The sequence below is a fragment of the Notothenia coriiceps genome, unplaced genomic scaffold (genome assembly GCF_000735185.1).
Source record: "Notothenia coriiceps isolate Sejong01 unplaced genomic scaffold, NC01 NC01_scaffold00022837, whole genome shotgun sequence".
NCBI classification, from domain to species: domain Eukaryota; kingdom Metazoa; phylum Chordata; class Actinopteri; order Perciformes; family Nototheniidae; genus Notothenia; species Notothenia coriiceps.
The window spans coordinates 1-16,898 of record NW_011355538.1 but is presented as its reverse complement, the minus strand read 5'-3'; the positions used below and the strand labels follow the sequence as shown (position 1 = coordinate 16,898).

At 39.5% G+C, this 16,898-nt stretch overlaps 3 protein-coding genes across 5 annotated transcripts; all 3 read right to left on the bottom strand.

Annotated features, from left to right (window-relative positions):
• Positions 1–2,861: 2,861 nt before the first annotated feature.
• On the bottom strand, positions 2,862–9,700 carry LOC104954098 (heterogeneous nuclear ribonucleoprotein A0-like). Its single transcript, XM_010781149.1, has 2 exons — positions 9,611–9,700; positions 2,862–4,640 (listed from the first exon to the last, which is right to left on the bottom strand). Exon 2 carries the CDS (start codon positions 4,424–4,426, stop codon positions 3,491–3,493), a length of 936 nt encoding a protein of 311 aa, XP_010779451.1. The 5' UTR covers positions 4,427–4,640; positions 9,611–9,700; the 3' UTR covers positions 2,862–3,490.
• On the bottom strand, positions 8,226–12,301 carry LOC104954099 (heterogeneous nuclear ribonucleoprotein A0-like). 3 transcript variants are annotated; one of them, XM_010781151.1, is made up of 3 exons: positions 11,155–12,301; positions 10,058–10,207; positions 8,226–9,716 (listed from the first exon to the last, which is right to left on the bottom strand). In XM_010781151.1, exon 1 carries the CDS (start codon positions 12,225–12,227, stop codon positions 11,292–11,294), a length of 936 nt encoding a protein of 311 aa, XP_010779453.1. In that variant the 5' UTR covers positions 12,228–12,301; the 3' UTR covers positions 8,226–9,716; positions 10,058–10,207; positions 11,155–11,291. The 3 variants fall into 3 exon arrangements, with proteins under 3 accessions (XP_010779453.1, XP_010779454.1, XP_010779452.1); XM_010781152.1 differs by lacking the exon at positions 10,058–10,207 and having other exon boundaries at positions 8,226–8,329; positions 9,611–9,716; XM_010781150.1 differs by lacking the exon at positions 10,058–10,207.
• A 1,428-nt stretch (positions 12,302–13,729) lies between these two features.
• Positions 13,730–16,668, bottom strand: LOC104954097 (macrophage erythroblast attacher-like). The gene is made up of 2 exons (XM_010781148.1): positions 16,210–16,668; positions 13,730–15,389 (listed from the first exon to the last, which is right to left on the bottom strand). Exons 1-2 carry the CDS (start codon positions 16,444–16,446, stop codon positions 15,294–15,296), a joined length of 333 nt encoding a protein of 110 aa, XP_010779450.1. The 5' UTR covers positions 16,447–16,668; the 3' UTR covers positions 13,730–15,293.
• Between the last annotated feature and the right edge of the window lie 230 nt (positions 16,669–16,898).

The window sequence follows — 16,898 nt, the reverse complement described above, 5'->3', positions numbered from 1 at the left end:
TTCTACCAAAATCACTTCAAACATCTCCTAACACTTCCTTTACGATAACTACATTAATCTGTTTAAGGTGTAAAGGCTTTTGCGTCAAGGATTTTTTTTTGTATTGCATTTGCTTAATTTTTGTGAATTTTGTTTAAGCAGCTTTTCTTTCTTTTTTTATTATGTTTTCTGGCCAAACTGATTTTGTTGTATATACAGCCCAAAATGTCCTTCCAGTCTGGGGATTCGAACCATCCATTATTTGTGTTGTCCCTCGGAGATGGGGGCTGTCCTCTTTAGGCTAACAAAATCTCTCAAAACATGAAGACTCACAAAGATAATAAAGGACATTAAATGAAAATAAAAATATTGTACCTTTGTGTATGTTTCTTTCTTAAAGCAGCAAACAGAAATCTATGGCCCCATTTTAAACACTATTGTAATTGTTATTTTAATGGAAATAAGCCTTGGTACCTTTCTAACTTTACCAAACTTCAGTTTTTTTTCCCCATTTAAAAAAACCCTCTATACTTACAACACAACTGTTATCTCGATTGGGACATTCCGGCTATGACTTCATTTCTGAACAACAGCCTGTAGGAAGAGCTGTTGTCTTTGAGACAGAAGGTGATGGCTTCAATCCAGGTTGATTTATCCCAGTGTGTATTGTGCTGCTTGTTAAAGGTCACATTGTATGCAAAATCCACTTGTTCATGTCTTGTATACATCAGCATGTGTCCCCTCCCCTCTGTGTAAAGAGACTCTGAAAGTTTCAGGAAAAAAAGATTCTCTCTTTTTGTCCTGATCCATTTATATAAAAATCTGTCTGAAAATGAGCTGATCAGATTTTGGCCAGTTTGTGATGTCATAACGATTTTTTGGCTTGTGTGACCATTAGCCAATCACCAACCAAGGTAACCCCCTCCCACAGTTTATCACCTGAATCTCCTCCTAGAGCACCGTTGTGTTCTTTTTAAGCAAATATCTCTCAGACGGGCGTGGGGAGTGGCTCCTTATTTTCATCTAAACATTAACAGACAGAGAATCAGCACTTTGGAAACAGGGCTGAAACAGAGGGGATTATGGGATGCTGCAATGATCTGTTTGGTATTTCGAGCAAAACACTTCAGAGACCTGTTTTGTATATATCTGAGACCTATAATATATTGATGAAAAACTGTATAATGGGGGACCTTTAAATGTGTGCATTATCTCACTTGAGAAGAGCTTCAAAATCAAAAACCTCTAATCTGTTTGAGAGAGAAACAGAGACTGTGTTGTTTCTCCTTGCACTGTGTAGAACTTGACGGAAAGCTTCCAAATGAAAGGGGGACTGTAGTAAAAACAAGTATTTGGCGTAGTCGTTTCTAAAGTAATCGATTTGGTCAACAAACAAAACAGTAAAATAAAAAAATGACATTCCTCAATCCTAATTATTTCTTTAAACCTCTACAAACAGTCCAATCCCAAACAAAACATACAATGATGCTGTAACTGAACACACAATCATATCCACCCATTAAGTCTTTTTTCAACTATTTTTATTGTTCACAGATTGCAGAAACAATTTACTTGTATATTGACATCTTAGTTATGTTGGAAGTCACTGGTGCTTTTGATATAATTATATCAACCTATTTTTCACGTGCACATAACAGTTGTGTCTGTCCCCATACATCTTTATCTGTCCTTGCCCTTAGCTGTTTGTTATGTGTTTATTTAAATAGGAGACGTTGTGACTATCACTGACAAGGCTGAATTACCAGCTGGACAACAATAAGCTTCAGATCCCATGGAGCAAAAGACAAATATTCATTGCACTCAATTGGATTCATTCAATGATTTGAGGTAATTTGTGGTGGAAATGCGCAACACTGATATGCAATATCAATTTCAGCTGGCATTATTAGATCATCTATGGCTATGTCTTGAAGAGAGGTTTTATATTTTGTTCACATAACACATTTCTCTAGTAAAGATGTAATTTATGAGCTTCAAATCTCAGGTTTTATACATACAAGGCATACTGGTTATTCTTAATGGATTTTTATAAGATATTGGGTTTATTTGAATTCTCAGCTTAAATTAAAACTCATCGAGGTGGAACACAATAATCTATTGGTGTCCTATGTGGCGAATACAAAATATTGTTGGTTAGAAAAAGCGTTGTGCTTCATAGTGAATTACCAGATCTCTCAGGCCGTCTGCAGGAGCACTTACCATCAGAGCTACTCAACATTTAACATGGAGAAGAAGCATTCAGTTTTTATGCACCACCCATTTTGTGCATCATCAAAAGGATTATTTTCTGCAGGAAGAGGCCGAGAAAGAGGTTAACCTTTACTCTGCCACTAAGCATGACAGCTCCTGATTTAATTCATGAATTGCAGTTGGAAAGCAAAATACCATAACTAATCTTAATGGATGACATATAAAAAGTAGGATATAGGAGTTCCTTGTTCAATGGTTTTCAACTTTACTGAAACATGTTAAAATGATCCCATTAGGAAAATATTTATAAAAAATATGTATATTTGAAAAGGACATTTAATGGGATTACGGTTTTTCTATAGTTAGGTTACTTTTATGAAAAATGTTGCCGTGCAAATCCATAAAATAAAATACAAAATCTGCCACCAGAGGACCATATCAGTTCAAGTGCAGCACACTATGCTTCCAAGTGATCCAGCCGGTATAAAATGGCCGATGATTTGAAAATGCATGACTTTACAGGCAATACGCCCTCCTGGTGGACACCATGTGAAATCATTTCTAACTTTACAAAAGCATATTTCATTTAAGTTAAGCCTATACAGTGCTACCACAAGGCTAACTTACATTGATTATTGAGTAGCCCACACAATTAAGACTGCAAGAGTAAATGAGTTTCAAAACATTAAAAACTTTAATAAAAGCAGAATCAAACATAGGGTGAACTGAACACATGGATTTCAAAACAGTTTTAATCTAAACAAAAGCCTGTAATGGGACGGGTGGAAAAAAGTAATTTATACACATAACAATCCGTGACATTTCTCCCAAAAATACTTTGTCACGAGTGTTTAAGATAAAAAAAACCCAAGCAATGGAGTCCCCATGCTGCCGACACTGCCATCAACATTACCTAAAACCCTGAGTTCATGATGCAAAAATAACAGACACGTGTGGCTGGTTACATACAAACTCAATTCTGAGTTGAGAAGCAGTGACTGACATTGAATACGGCTTTACAAATGGTTCAAATCAAGTCTTTCCCCAAAAACATAACAAAAAGTACAGTTCAACAATTCACAATTCTTAGTAGTAAAGTCCATTATGTGTGGAATAAGAGGGACAGATGGGGTCCGGGTGGGGGGATCCAGAGGACAGTGTCATTCATTCCTGTGGGGGGTGATGGGTACTGCTCGCTTAAAGGATCTCAACAAGACCCCCTCACCCAGTGTGTGTGCATGTAAATTCAAGTTCGCTGTAATCTGAAATTTCCCCATGATCACAAAACTTGTGGGGGGCTTTAATAGCCGGCGTATCCACCACCACCTCCACCTCCTGCCCCCCGGCCGTAGCCTCCTCCGCCGGTGCCTCTGTTGTACGGAGCCGGGCTCCTGTAGGAATAGTTGACCGCCTTCACTGCACCATAACTTGAGTGCTGCTGTCCATAGCCATCGCCAAAGTCACCATTGCTGTACCCACCCCCCATCTGCTGCTGGTCGTATCCTGCCTCCTCGTATCCTCCACCATACCCTCCATATCCCCCACCGCCACCTCCGTTGTAACCGCCACCATAGCCGCCACCGCCGTAACCTCCCTCGTAGTTGCTGCCGTAGCCGCCGCCTTCGTAGCCTCCACCTCCTCCTCTTCCGCCGCCATAGGGCTGCATCCCCCGGCCTCGGCCTCTCCCGCGGCTCCCTGTGGACATTTCCTGCTTGGTGAGAGCTTTCTTCACCTCCACCTTGTTTCCGCTGATGGTGTGGAACTTGGTCAGCACAGCTTTAGTGGCGGAGTCGGTGTCGTCAAAGTAGACAAAGCCGAATCCCCGCTTCCTGCCGGTCTGCTTGTCGGATATGATCTCGGCCTTCTCCACCACGCCGAACTGCGAGAAGTACTCGGTGAGGTGGTCCGCCTCGATGTGGTCTTTCACACCGCCAACAAAGATCTTCTTCACGTTGGCGAGGATATCTGGGTTGTTTGCATCCTCTCGGGCTATGGCTCTTTTCAAATCCACCTCATGGCCTTCGACGACATGTGGCTTAGCCGCCATTGCTGCGTCGGCCTCCTCCGGTGTCGAGTAGGTGATGAAGCCGAAGCAGCGGGACCGGCCGATCTGCGGGTTCATCACCACCACGCAGTCAGTCAAAGCGCCGAACTGCTCGAAATACGTGCGGACCCCATCCTCCGTGGTCTCCACATTCAGTCCCCCGACAAAAAGCTTGCAAAGTTTAGCCGTCATGACTGAATTTCTTGTGAGGATGGTGTTGTGAAAGACCGTCCCTCTTCTTCTTCAATGAAACAACGTAAGGGCGGGCCGTCTTACTCACTCGCCTCCGTAAGACGTATCCGTCGCTGATTGGTTATCTCGAACAAATCACCGCTCTCATTGGCTGACAGGGCCAAACGCGTCGATGCTGCCTTCAGGTGGTGTGGGAAGTCTTAGGTTTGAATTGCTGGGGAGAGAAGGAAGCGGGGATTTCAACCTTTGTGGTAATTCAATGTCTACAGTTGCAAAGCACATTAATAAAGATGTTTCCCTATTATTTAATCTAATTTACAAATTAAGAAAGAAACACCCTACATAGCATTGATATAACGATCATGCATTTTTATCATTCTTTAAATAACGATCTTACTTACAAATAAGAAACAATGTAATATTTTCACAAATTCATTAATAATTAAATGCAATTTGAAGCGTATCCAAACAACATTTATAGTATATATGGGTTAAATAAAGTTAACTTATCAATGCTTGACATCTCAGAATTGTAGGTAGTGAGATGCTGTAATTTCCTTTTCGACCAACAGTTACATTAGTTTTGAGAAGGCAAGCCTGTCTTATTTAAATATTTTGATATCACACATTTGCCTCAAGGGGCTTTACAGCTTGTACAGCTTAATACAACACTCTCTTTACCTTAATTAGGAAAAATCAAGCCTTAACCTTGACAGGGGGGGAAAATAGAAGACACCTCAGAAAGAGCTCGGTGGAGGGAAGGGCAATGGAAAAGTTCACAGTGCCCTCACGTAACTTCCTCTTGCCACTTATTATTTATCCTACAGGGGGAACCAGTCACACTGGTCTAGATCCAACAGTAAAATATAATCAAGGGATCAACAACGCACTGATCAAAATAACACATTAAAGTTGTTTTTAGCGCTGACCCGCTTGGGTTATTTTTTGCCTTGGTGTACAGTTTAGGATAGCTGAAGTCAGTCTTTTTACGGAGAGTGAAACTTCTCAACCCCCTCCCCCCATGCTGCTGGAAAAAGTAAATGAAGAGTTTCTTCAAAGTAGTTTAAAAGAATTTGAATACATGCTGCAGCAAGCCTGTTTTCAGCAATAGCTGCAACAGTTCTCCCTGCAGTTTTTGCCATATAACTTCCAACTTTCAAAAAACCCATATGCTTTTATCTTATTTGTTTCAAATGTATTTAAAAATGAGAGCCAGAGGTGGGAGGAGTACTCAGAACTTGTGCTTGAGTAAACGTAGAAGTACAAGTGCAGGAGGAATACTCTGTTACAAGTAAAGGTCCCGCATTCAAAATGTTACTCAAGTAAAAGTAAAAAGTACCTAAATATACTTAAAGTACCAAAAGAAACTCACTAAGCCGATTGGCGCATTTCAGAATATGATAATACTGATTATTGATTAATGAAAGTGTTATCAAAGCAGGTAAATGTGCGGCTAGTTTTAGATTCCTTTGTACGCTGCAGAGAAGCTCGTGAATTTACTCCAGGTGTGTCATTTAAGTGTTCTATATTACACCTCATTAATCCAAATCTGCAAAGTAACTAAATATATTAAATAAATGTAGTGGAGTAAAACTACACAATTTAGTGTGCTTTTAGTGAAGTAGATGCACAACGTAGCATACAATGGAAATACTCAAGTTAAGTACAAGTATCTCAAAGTTGCACTTAAGTACAGTAGTTGACTAAATGTACTAAGTTATGTCCCACCTCTGATTACAGCTATGCTCAGTTTCTTATCTTTGATGTAAATGATTAGCAATTTGAACTATCCAAACATACAAGGTACTATGTGTAGATTGACTTCCTATAGGCTCTGGAGAGGGGGTTTTAACCCTTTGATAAACAACATGGGTCGGAAGTGAGTTTGAATTGTAAATAGCTTTGCAATAAATTACTTCAATCATTCAGGATTCCAGGTATTAATAACAATGTTATTTTTATTTTTCCTTTCTTACTTTTTGAATAACAATAATGTATGTATCACTACCCTCCTTCTAAGGAGTTTTATATTTCTACACCTGGGTCCGAAATGACCCGTATTAGTTTCCTATTAGTAGGTTATTAATTGCATGCTGAGTGTTTATTTGCTATATCTTTTAAAACCTATATATTTGGTCATTAATATTCAAAGTATTCATTAAATATCTTGTCTTTGATTACAACAAATAATTATTTTCATTCTCCCTTTCTTTAATTTATAAACTGAAATAGTTTTTTATTTTTACATCAGGTTTACACACATTGGTCAAAAATTAACCATGTATGCCAAGTGTGATAACATAATTAAAAGACATACTATAATAATACTTTTGTATTTATGTTTGCAGTTAGGAACATGTTTATGGTGGACAACACTCACATGCATCACCTCAACAGGCTGCTTTTGCACATGTGATTAACTTATGTCTCATTTTACTTAGGAACACATGTTGTGAAAGATAACTGTACATAATATATGAACATTACTTGACCCTCCAAATCGAAGGACATGCATAACTCAGAATTTTGATTCAGTGGCAACATGAGCTGTGCCAAAGGTGGGGTTAGGCTGTTGTCCTCTTGAGCACCATGCATGATGACAGTGGAGGACAACAGTGTGAAGGAGAAACCCAAAGTATTTTTTACATTTTTATCACACGTCATTTTCGACCCATGTGTGTAAACTTGATGTGATAACACTGTAAATATTTTAGTTCATAAATTAAGAAAGGGAGAATGCATATAATGATTTATAACAAGATATTGAATGAAGACTAGGAATACAAAACTATTAAATATATTGATCTCCAAAAATATAGCAAAAGAAACACTCGTCAATACGGGTCATTGTTGGCCTGTGTTGTGCCTCAAAGGCGGCTTGCATAGCTTGCATAGCTTGCAAAGGGTGAAGTTCGTATAGGTTATGTTTGTCCTGTGCAAATGCACTTGATACCCAATCCTGCCAATGATGACACACTACTCCACTGACCTTCAGGTGAGCCAATGGGGCAAACTGGTAAACATGGATAAAAACAAATGCAGGGTTTAGTCTACTTTTGCTTGTAATTACCCCTAAATAAATGGGTTGGACCTTAAGGGTACACACAATGCCACTTGGTGACCAACCCTGTATGTGGAATTTCTAGTGTTTATTAACATGAAAAATCATTTTAAATAGCAAAAATATATTTGTGGAAATATGCATATTAAAGCTGCTGTTAAAAAACACAACTGATGTGATATTGTTTTGATTCTCAAAAAACTTTTAGTTTATGTGTGCAACACTTTTGCACTTCTTATTCGTTTATTTGTCTATAAAGTTGCATGTGACATTGCCACTCAGTTTTATAGCTTTACCCAAGGTGTTTGCAAAATAAAAAGTTCTTATCTGAAATCAGATTTATACAGACTGTGATAAACACTAATCCCATTGTTCCGGTTGATCTAAAAAAGTATTTACGATGAAAGTTTAAAAAATTAAATAAACCCCCTGTATCACGATTCATAACATGGCCAGATTCTTGGACAGCCCTAACATGGATCTGACACACAAAAAGTATCTTTATAAATCCTTTGTCACTCAAAAAGCGAGAACTGTGAAGCTGAGTGTGTCACTTATACCAGCACCGAAAATGTTCAGCATTGAATAGGTAATCCAAATCCTGTCTGAATGTAAGTTGAGTATAACGACCAACCAGATTGTTGGCCTCGTCTGCTGATTTTGAACCTTGTTGACTGGGATCACGCAGGGACATGCAACCAAATTATCCTGGATGTAAATAAGTAACATAACAAGTGGTGTATAAAAATATATAATTTATTGTAGAATCATAAAAAGCACGGCTGACATAACAGATGGTTCCTCTCCTATGGGATGATCAGAAATCCTTAACCACCATTATCCTATAAAAGAACAAAAGTAAAATGTACATTCCCACTATAACATAGGATTAATCACGCATTTAAACCAACAAGTTATGGTGACACTAGACTCCCTGAATCGCCACAGTACATCAGACAAGACCCTTTCCTCCAATGTTGACTGAGGAATTACGTCTGTAATTACCTCTTATGTTAATTACGTTAATTGTTCGATTAAGTTCATCCAGCTAAGTCTTAAACTGTCAGTTTAATGTTCCGACTTCAGCTGTTGGAGTTAAATCAAAGACTTTGTCAGATGTATTGTTTGTTCATCAAGAGATTATTGTTGAGCTCTTATGCTTACTTGAGCTTATTTTCCAAAGTCTAATTTCTGTCTTCATGTGTGAGGGCACTTCAAATATGAATCTTTCCAGTAAAATTCAGATAAAACCATTTAAAACTCACGCATTACCAACCATAACAAGAATTGTCTTCAAACGCTGAAGTGCATTGTAATTAAGGAAAATTCACCATCCTCTGAACAGAACCGTACAGTATTAATATCAGATGTGAACTATCATTTTCATTATTTACTGCTCAAACCACTTCAGGCACTAGACCTTCAGAAAGGGTATATGTTTATCAATTTGAAAAATGTGAACCCTAATGAGGTTGAGCAATGAGCCTAACATAACCCAGTTTATGATAGTTGTCCAACAGCCCAAACAGGAAGTTCTTGTAAAATATACGTCCCGTATCTTGCAGAACATGGCCTCTACTTCCTGATTACGCAAGAAACACGTGGGGCTGTTCACGCATGTGGCTTTTGATCACCTCATTTTCAAGCTTTCAAGGAATTTTGGCACAATGACACTTAATTTGTACCAGATGTAATAACAAAAAACGTTTTAACTTATTGAAAACACAAGACAAACTATTAATCAATAAAAGTTTTATTTTTGAAATCCACAGTACCCAAGTGCAAATGGTCTCTTCCTGGTCAGCATTAACTCGTGTAAGCAGTCCTAAAATAAATCTGAGAAGTCATAATGAATAGAAGAAAATATATTTTTTGAAACTTATTTATTGCAGCACATAAAGTATTCACATCCTAAAAAAAAAAGAGATTAAAATCTGGAATAAAATCGCATTTGCTCGTTGTTGGGAAATAACGCTTACACTGCACCGGGGCACTGTGGTATCAAATGTCTCCCAAACATAATGCACCAAATAGTCAATAAAACCGTTCAGAATAAAAACCCATGGTCAGACTCCTATGCATTTAGACCACATTGAGGAATCCTTTGTGAAAACTGACATCACCTGAGGGGGAAAGGGCACAAGCGCTCTCCAGTTGCCCGTCGGCGGGGAGACACACACCCCAAGTGTTTTTCGGGGTGACGCCTCATGCCCAGGTTACCGTAGCAACCTGGAGAAGATGGGAGAGAAAGAGAGTGAGATACTGGGCTTTGCAGAGTTTTCTGGAAGAGACACCAATGTACTTGTTCCGTTGTCTATTTTAATGGTGGAACAACATTTGGGTCCCCTTCCACCCACTTAAAGATAATTTAAGACCAAATTAAGTAACCCCACCCCCATTTTTTTTTTCAATACAAGATTAGCTATATGAAGACGCATTGAGTTGTGTATAAATTGTAACTTAAGTTGTTTAATAGGATTTTAAATAATGGCACACTTGTGAGCCATCTTATAGTTGATATTCCATACATGGTTGACCAACACAGAGTGAAGACAGGTTGATTTACATACCTAGTTTGCTGGATGTGGATATCCTAAAGAGATATTTCAGACTCCTATCACAATCGACCCCAGGTAATCAACAGGGTCCTGATGTAGCCTACAAACAAACTGCTACGGCTATATGGCTGGGAAAGCATACTGGAATACGAGTAAGAACACCTAATAGGAAGTAGGAATAGTTATTCAATATCAGAGCCCTCATGTCCACAAATTGATATGTAGTCAAATGTGTAAAAGGAAAATGTAAAAAATAAGAGTCATTAGCAAGGTCTAAAAAAAAAACACATAATTTAATGTAATAAAAAAAAAAGGTCAAACCCTACAGAGCCTACATGCATTGGCTGTGGGTAGACTACATATTCTTTAACCATTTACCCACCTGAGAGTAAGGGAAAAACTGTTACAGTAGATGCCATGTAACTAAAGGATCAAGATGATGTTCCTTTAACAACCTGTAAATAAACTTGAGGAAGCCTGGTTAAATAATAAGTAAAGTAAACTAAGCTAAGTGGTATAACGTTTTATTTAAAATGAACATACATAAGCATACCAAAGTTTTTTAACAGTAGGTTTTGTTCTCCAGACATGAAAGTATACAATATACATTAGATATTGCTACAGGTAAATGAAAAATGAACAATATTTAGACTGAAACTATGACTATTTGTGAGGAGAGTTTGAGTACAGTGGGAGGAAACAAAAACTGGATCCTGCAGTATCACGTTCCCGCCTTTTGCTGAATGGCCAAAGTAATAAATTCATACAAGTTGGATGTAATTTTCAGTATGACAAACTATGAAATCCAGAACCACAAGACATGCCTTCTCATCCTCGTACATTGAAAAGTGAACTCCACAACATAAATCGAATTGCTTTAAAATGCAAATATAAGGATAATCAGGAAAACAATCCTACATCGGAATTTGCAAAACAACGAATATCGCAAATAAAAAATAATATTCAACTCTAAACGACAACTACACGCATTCGCGTGGGTACATAATAAAAAAAGGGATCGCTGTATGTTTATTCTTCATTAACATGTCCTAGTTGAACGGCAACAGCTGCTCGTTATTATCAGGTTTTCTGGGAAGTGACCTTCCTACCTGTTGGGGGTTGGGAGGTCTGGTGATTATGGGGTCTCTGTGTCCGTGTGCCATTGTTGGATTCACGGCATTTCACGAATTTGATTTTGGTGTCCAAATCCTGGAGGTAATTGATGGCAGTGGATGGGGTGGTTGGATTAGTATCCGCCGCCTCCGTAGCCCCCTCGTGGGTATCCACCGCCGCCTCCCCCTCCTCCTCCGCCTCCTCTGGTGTAGGGAGCCGCGCTCCTCTGCTGCCCGCCGAAAGGTGGCCCTTTCATGGGCCCGTAGCCGGAAGAATGCTGACCATACCCGCTGCCGAACTCGTTGTAGCCGTTTCCACCTCCATAGCCACCAGCCTGTTCTCCATAACCACCACCACCCCCATATGGCCCACCACCATAGCCGCCCCCTCCGTATCCTCCGCCGCCGCCATAGCCTCCGCCATTTCCGTAGTTGTAGTTTCCGCTGTAGTCTCTGGCGCCGTAGCCATTTTGATTTCCCCGCATGCCTCGGCCCCCTCTGCCCCTCGGCTGCATCCCGCTCCTGCCGGACGCCTGCATCTCCTGCTTGGTCAGGGCTTTCTTCACCTCAACCTTGTGTCCATTGATGGTGTGGAATTTCACCACCACTGCTTTGTCTGCGGCATCGTGGTCGTTGAAGTAAACAAAGCCGAAGCCCCTCTTCTTGCCTGTCTCCTTCTCCGAGATGACTTCGGCCTTCTCGATTTCACCGTACTGGGAGAAATGCTCGGTCAGGTGTTCCTCCTCGATGTCGTCTTTCAATCCACCGACGAATATTTTCTTAACCTTGGCGAGGGCCTCTGGTTTGTTCGCGTCTTCTCTCGCCACGGCCCTCTTAACCTCCACGCCGCTTCCGTCCACTGTGTGAGGCCTTGCCGCCATTGCTGCGTCGGCCTCCTCGGGTGTCGAGTAGGTCACAAAGCCGAAACAACGGGACCGCTGCAGCTGCTTGTTCACCACCACCACGCAGTCGGTGAGGGAACCGTACTGCTCGAAGTGTTTGCGAAGACCATCGTCGTCGGTGTCAACGTTGAGACCTCCGACAAAAAGTTTGCAAAGCTGGTCAGTCATCGTTGGATTCACGGCTTGCTGAATTACAGAAAACTGTGCACTGACTCGAGATGATGCCGAGAGAAGAACGCAGCTGTATTTATACAGGACGCCGTGTGACGTCAGCTCGCAACACCTCTTCCGGTTCAAGACTCTTTCTTTGGGGGGAACAAAGACCGCAGCTGTTATGTTTAAAAAATAAAAGAAGACTATGTCTAAAACATCTAAACCACCATACCAAAGCACATTGAAATATAAAAGTATGAAAATACATATTTATGAAATACTACACACAATATAAGGACACTACGTTTGAGCCTTATGACGTGCACAGTCGTCGCAGCACGCTTTCTGTGTCACATGTTTTCAAAATTGATCCATTAAACTTTTTAATTTGATGATGTATCAGTTATATCCTTAACCAACACAAATATACGCGTTGGAATTGCAACATTTATGCCTTTATTTCTGCCGATTATCTTCGGATTTGTCCAACACATGAACCCCTCCCCCAGCCGAGTAAGTCAAATGCTATTATGCCTCTGAATGGGGTCATGGCATTTTCCATATTGTTTAAGGCTTATAATGAGCACATAAGTTTAAACCAAAGCCACGTTCTCAACCAAAAATGTAATGCAAAGGTATATCTCGTGTGAAAAAAAGTGTACAATGTGAGCCAGTGCCTTTATGATTGTACATCTTAATTTGAGTAATTAGCTTGGTTAGTGTGAAAAGTCAAAACCAAACTGGCTATTAGTGAACTGGCTTTAAATGTTTAAATGTTAGTAGGTTTATGGCAACATCTACGAATTCAACATGGGATAATTTCTTGGGTTTTTGCAGTCAGGTCTATTCAAAATCATAAAAAATAGAGTTAAAAAAACTAGTTGAACCAGTAGAGCCAGTAGAAAATGAATATAATATAGCCAAAAAAAGTATGTTTCAGCCACCGGCTTATCTGATTTGAGCTGCTCAGATTAGTTTTATGGTTTGAGAGGTTTGGTGAAAATAAACGTTTAAGATGAAACAATGAGCAAGCTTTTTTCACAATTTTCTAAACATTATAATCAATTGTTTAATAACGGGAAAATTAATTGATAACCGCTTGCCGCCTCCCCAAAAACCCCATGTTGGAAGACAATTCTTAGTCAATTCAATTCAAAGTCAAGGTTTAGTTTTACCAGATATAAAGGAACACTTGTACTGCCAAATCTCATTTTAAGTGCCTAGTTCTTTTGTCTTGCTTATGTGTTTACATGAAATCCATGTTACAGAGAAAGGATTCGACCCTACAGTTAATTACCATCTGTAAGAGTGCTTTACACTGCTAGACCAAAACAGACTGCTGACCTCTTCAGATCATGGAGATGAAGTTTCAGGTGAAAGACACAACACTTGGTTTCATTTCCATGTCAACAAAATATGCATTGAATCGTTAATCTCGTCACACCCAACAGGGTTCATGGTAATGCTGCTCTAAGAACCGACCGAGCAAAGGAGAAAAATAATGAAGGACTGAAAACAAAGTTCACTGAAATCTTTATGAGGCATGTTGCTCATGAAACAATCCCTTTATCTATTCTACCAACACAAACACACAGGACAGTCTGTGTCGTTTACAGATACACTTCCAAATCATTTATGGACACAAATGAGGCAACTTTTGGTTTGTTGAAAGAAAAAAAAATGGAAGAAATGATTGACCAAAAGACTGATCAACATAAAACTGCATTTTTGGATTTCTTAATGTGGGTGTTTACGGGTAGATTCTTCACAATTTGTGCATTAGTTGTCACTTGAGTCCAAATTTGTGTACATCTAGGTCCGATCACATATCCATCCGTCATCTACATTAGGTTTTTAAAGTCATAGAGAAAAAATATCAGCAGTGTCTCTTTATTGTTGGAAAAATAGTTATGAAATTAAAACTATTTGGGAAATGTTGAATCAACTTAACACATCTAGGGTTTTATCTTTAAACAAACATACATATGTTAAGTTCACAGAAACACACTTTTCTGTTAGGTGAAGTAATGAGACATTTGTTGAAATTAACTAAAAATGGCAAACCAAACACAAAAAAGGAAGACGATTTGCTCAATTTAAAAAAAACATCAAAGATGGTTGTCTTGTTTGAATGTTGTGTAAACTTCATTATGGTAGTAAATACACCGTAATCAATGTATACAAGTTTGTTGAATAATGAAAGCTTCCTCAGAAGTGAGAAGTCTTACTGAACATCCAATTTGAGGTAAACGCCACCAAAAAAAGACTTGTTCATTTCACACAGCAATCTTTGTAGAAAGTTAATCTTTGTCGTTGTAACTTGTCCCCAAAACCTCTGAATTTACACACGAGGATGATCAATTCCTATCTAATATTTACATTTGAAAAGAAGCCTACAGCGGCCCAAATCAGGCTCCGGTTCACACAACCAAGGGGGATGAAATGCAAAGAAAGTAGGCAGTTTAGTAGAGGCATTTAACATATATCCCCCCAACAATCCACCCAACAACATGGCTAGAAGACAAAGGATGTCAACAGCATGCATTACAGAACGAGATGCTACCACACGAACAGGAGGCAGACATGTTTGTTTTGCCCAAAAGTCATGTGTTTATATGGATAGCCGGTTATCACAGACCGGCCACATGTTATTTTAGTAACAAAAAAACACAGTCAAAATAACCTCAACAAGGTTTTTTATTTGTTGTAATAAAATCAAACGTCTAACTAGCATCCCCTCAGTCCTTGTTCTGTACATTTCACAGCGAGGGCCTTTGAGATCATGACGATGTGGATAGTCCATGTGCTTCAATGAATCAGATCATTCAACCTCTTTCTCAGAGTCTGAAAGGAGAGGATCCCAGTTTCTGTGTGATAAAATAAAAGGAAGAAAGAAACTGAAGAACTTGAGATGATCATTTTTGAGGAGCGGGGGGAGGGAGGGGGTAGTGACAAATGCCGGGTGTGTCTGGGAGGGTGGGGGGGTTTCTGGATCACAGCTCCACAGGTGGCCCTCTGAGTAAGCCAGGTGATGAACGATGTATGCGATCATGTTAATCTTCAGACGGGTTATCTGGGTGATCACATGATGTAGACCTTCTCAGCCTGAGAGAAGTTGAAGACTTCTTTGGTTCTGGGACACACCACTTTGTCGTCTTGGCGGATGGACAAAAGGGACTGAAAGAGATACGAAGCAGACAGAAAACAAATGAGAAAGAACAACAAACATCCATTACTTTTCTTGCTCCCGTTATTCAATTAAAAAAGGGATCACCCAGAATATAAAAATATATGTTTTCCTCATACCTGTAGTGCCATTCATGTGTTGGAACCTTCCTTCTCATTCATATAATGGAACTTTATGGCACTTGGCTTGAGGTGTTGAACAACCGTCACTTTCCACATATAATGAACTCAAGATATTCAAAATATTTTGTGAACTATTTGTTGTTTCTAACCAACGACACCCCCAAGACAAAAGCTGTCATGAGTAGATGCACGCTTTGTTCTTCACGCTTATTTTGTTGGCGGGTGTAGTTGGATGGAAATAAAATAGTTCCTAAATCTAACCGTTCACAATGTCTGTGGAAATTGGAGACATTGCTGTTCAGTTTTTCAAATGTTTTTTTCAAACTTTGAGCAACACATCAGACATCTCTACGTCAGATAACTCCAACACTTTCTTTATACCCCAAAACTATTTAAATTGATAAATAGCTACTCAGGTGAGAGGCAAACAAGGCATTTTTATTATGGGGTGAATTGATGTGAGTTACTATAGGCCAAACTAGCTTTATCTCATGATCCCTGTACTTTAAGATCTACCGTCACTTTCCACATATAATGAACTCAAGATATTCAAATTATTTTGTGAACTATTTGTTGTTTCTAACCAACTACACCCCCAAGACAAAAGCTGTCATGTGTAGATGCACTCTTTGTTCTTCACGCTTATTTTGTTGGCGGGTGTAGTTAGATAGAAATGCAATGTACTCACATTGTAACCATAGACATATCCATTAGGCAGCATCATCGGGGGGTTGTTTTCGTTCATGACCTCCCCAGAGATCTTACACACTAGTCTGGAGTTGGCGCAGTGGGCCATGGGAAGCGGCTGGGCCAACTTGTTGAGGGATTTACTGCACACCGGGCAGTCTGGGTTCTTAGAGGTACCGTCCTCCTTGTAGCACTGACTGGAACGCGCATTAAGGTTAAGGAAAATAAGTGAAATCATTTCTGAATACACAATGTTACCATGGGTGTCAGTAGACAGGCTCAGAGGAAAGAAACATCAAAAACAATTTAGAAAGCGTCGAGCACTTCCATTTTGATTAGACAGTGGAGTCAAAGAGAAAAGGTCATGTGTTTTCAAGACTTAATTTGATAACATTTAAACTTACATTATAACCTTAGTGGTGGCATGGATGTATAATAAGAACTGGATACAGCGAACGAGGAGGGGCCTCGTTCATTCCTATGAGAGTTGCTCATTGGCGCATGAAGAGAAAATGGCCCAACCTTTGAGAGAGCGAAACGTCACGAAAGTATTCATATAATCCGTTCTTATTGTGCATCCATGGTAAAGGTAAAACTCATGTAGTACTGAACACGTCACATGAACGTGCCGGACTGCGCGGTCCCGTGGGTTAGATGCGCGTTCATAATGGCGAGGAAAATAACTCTCCG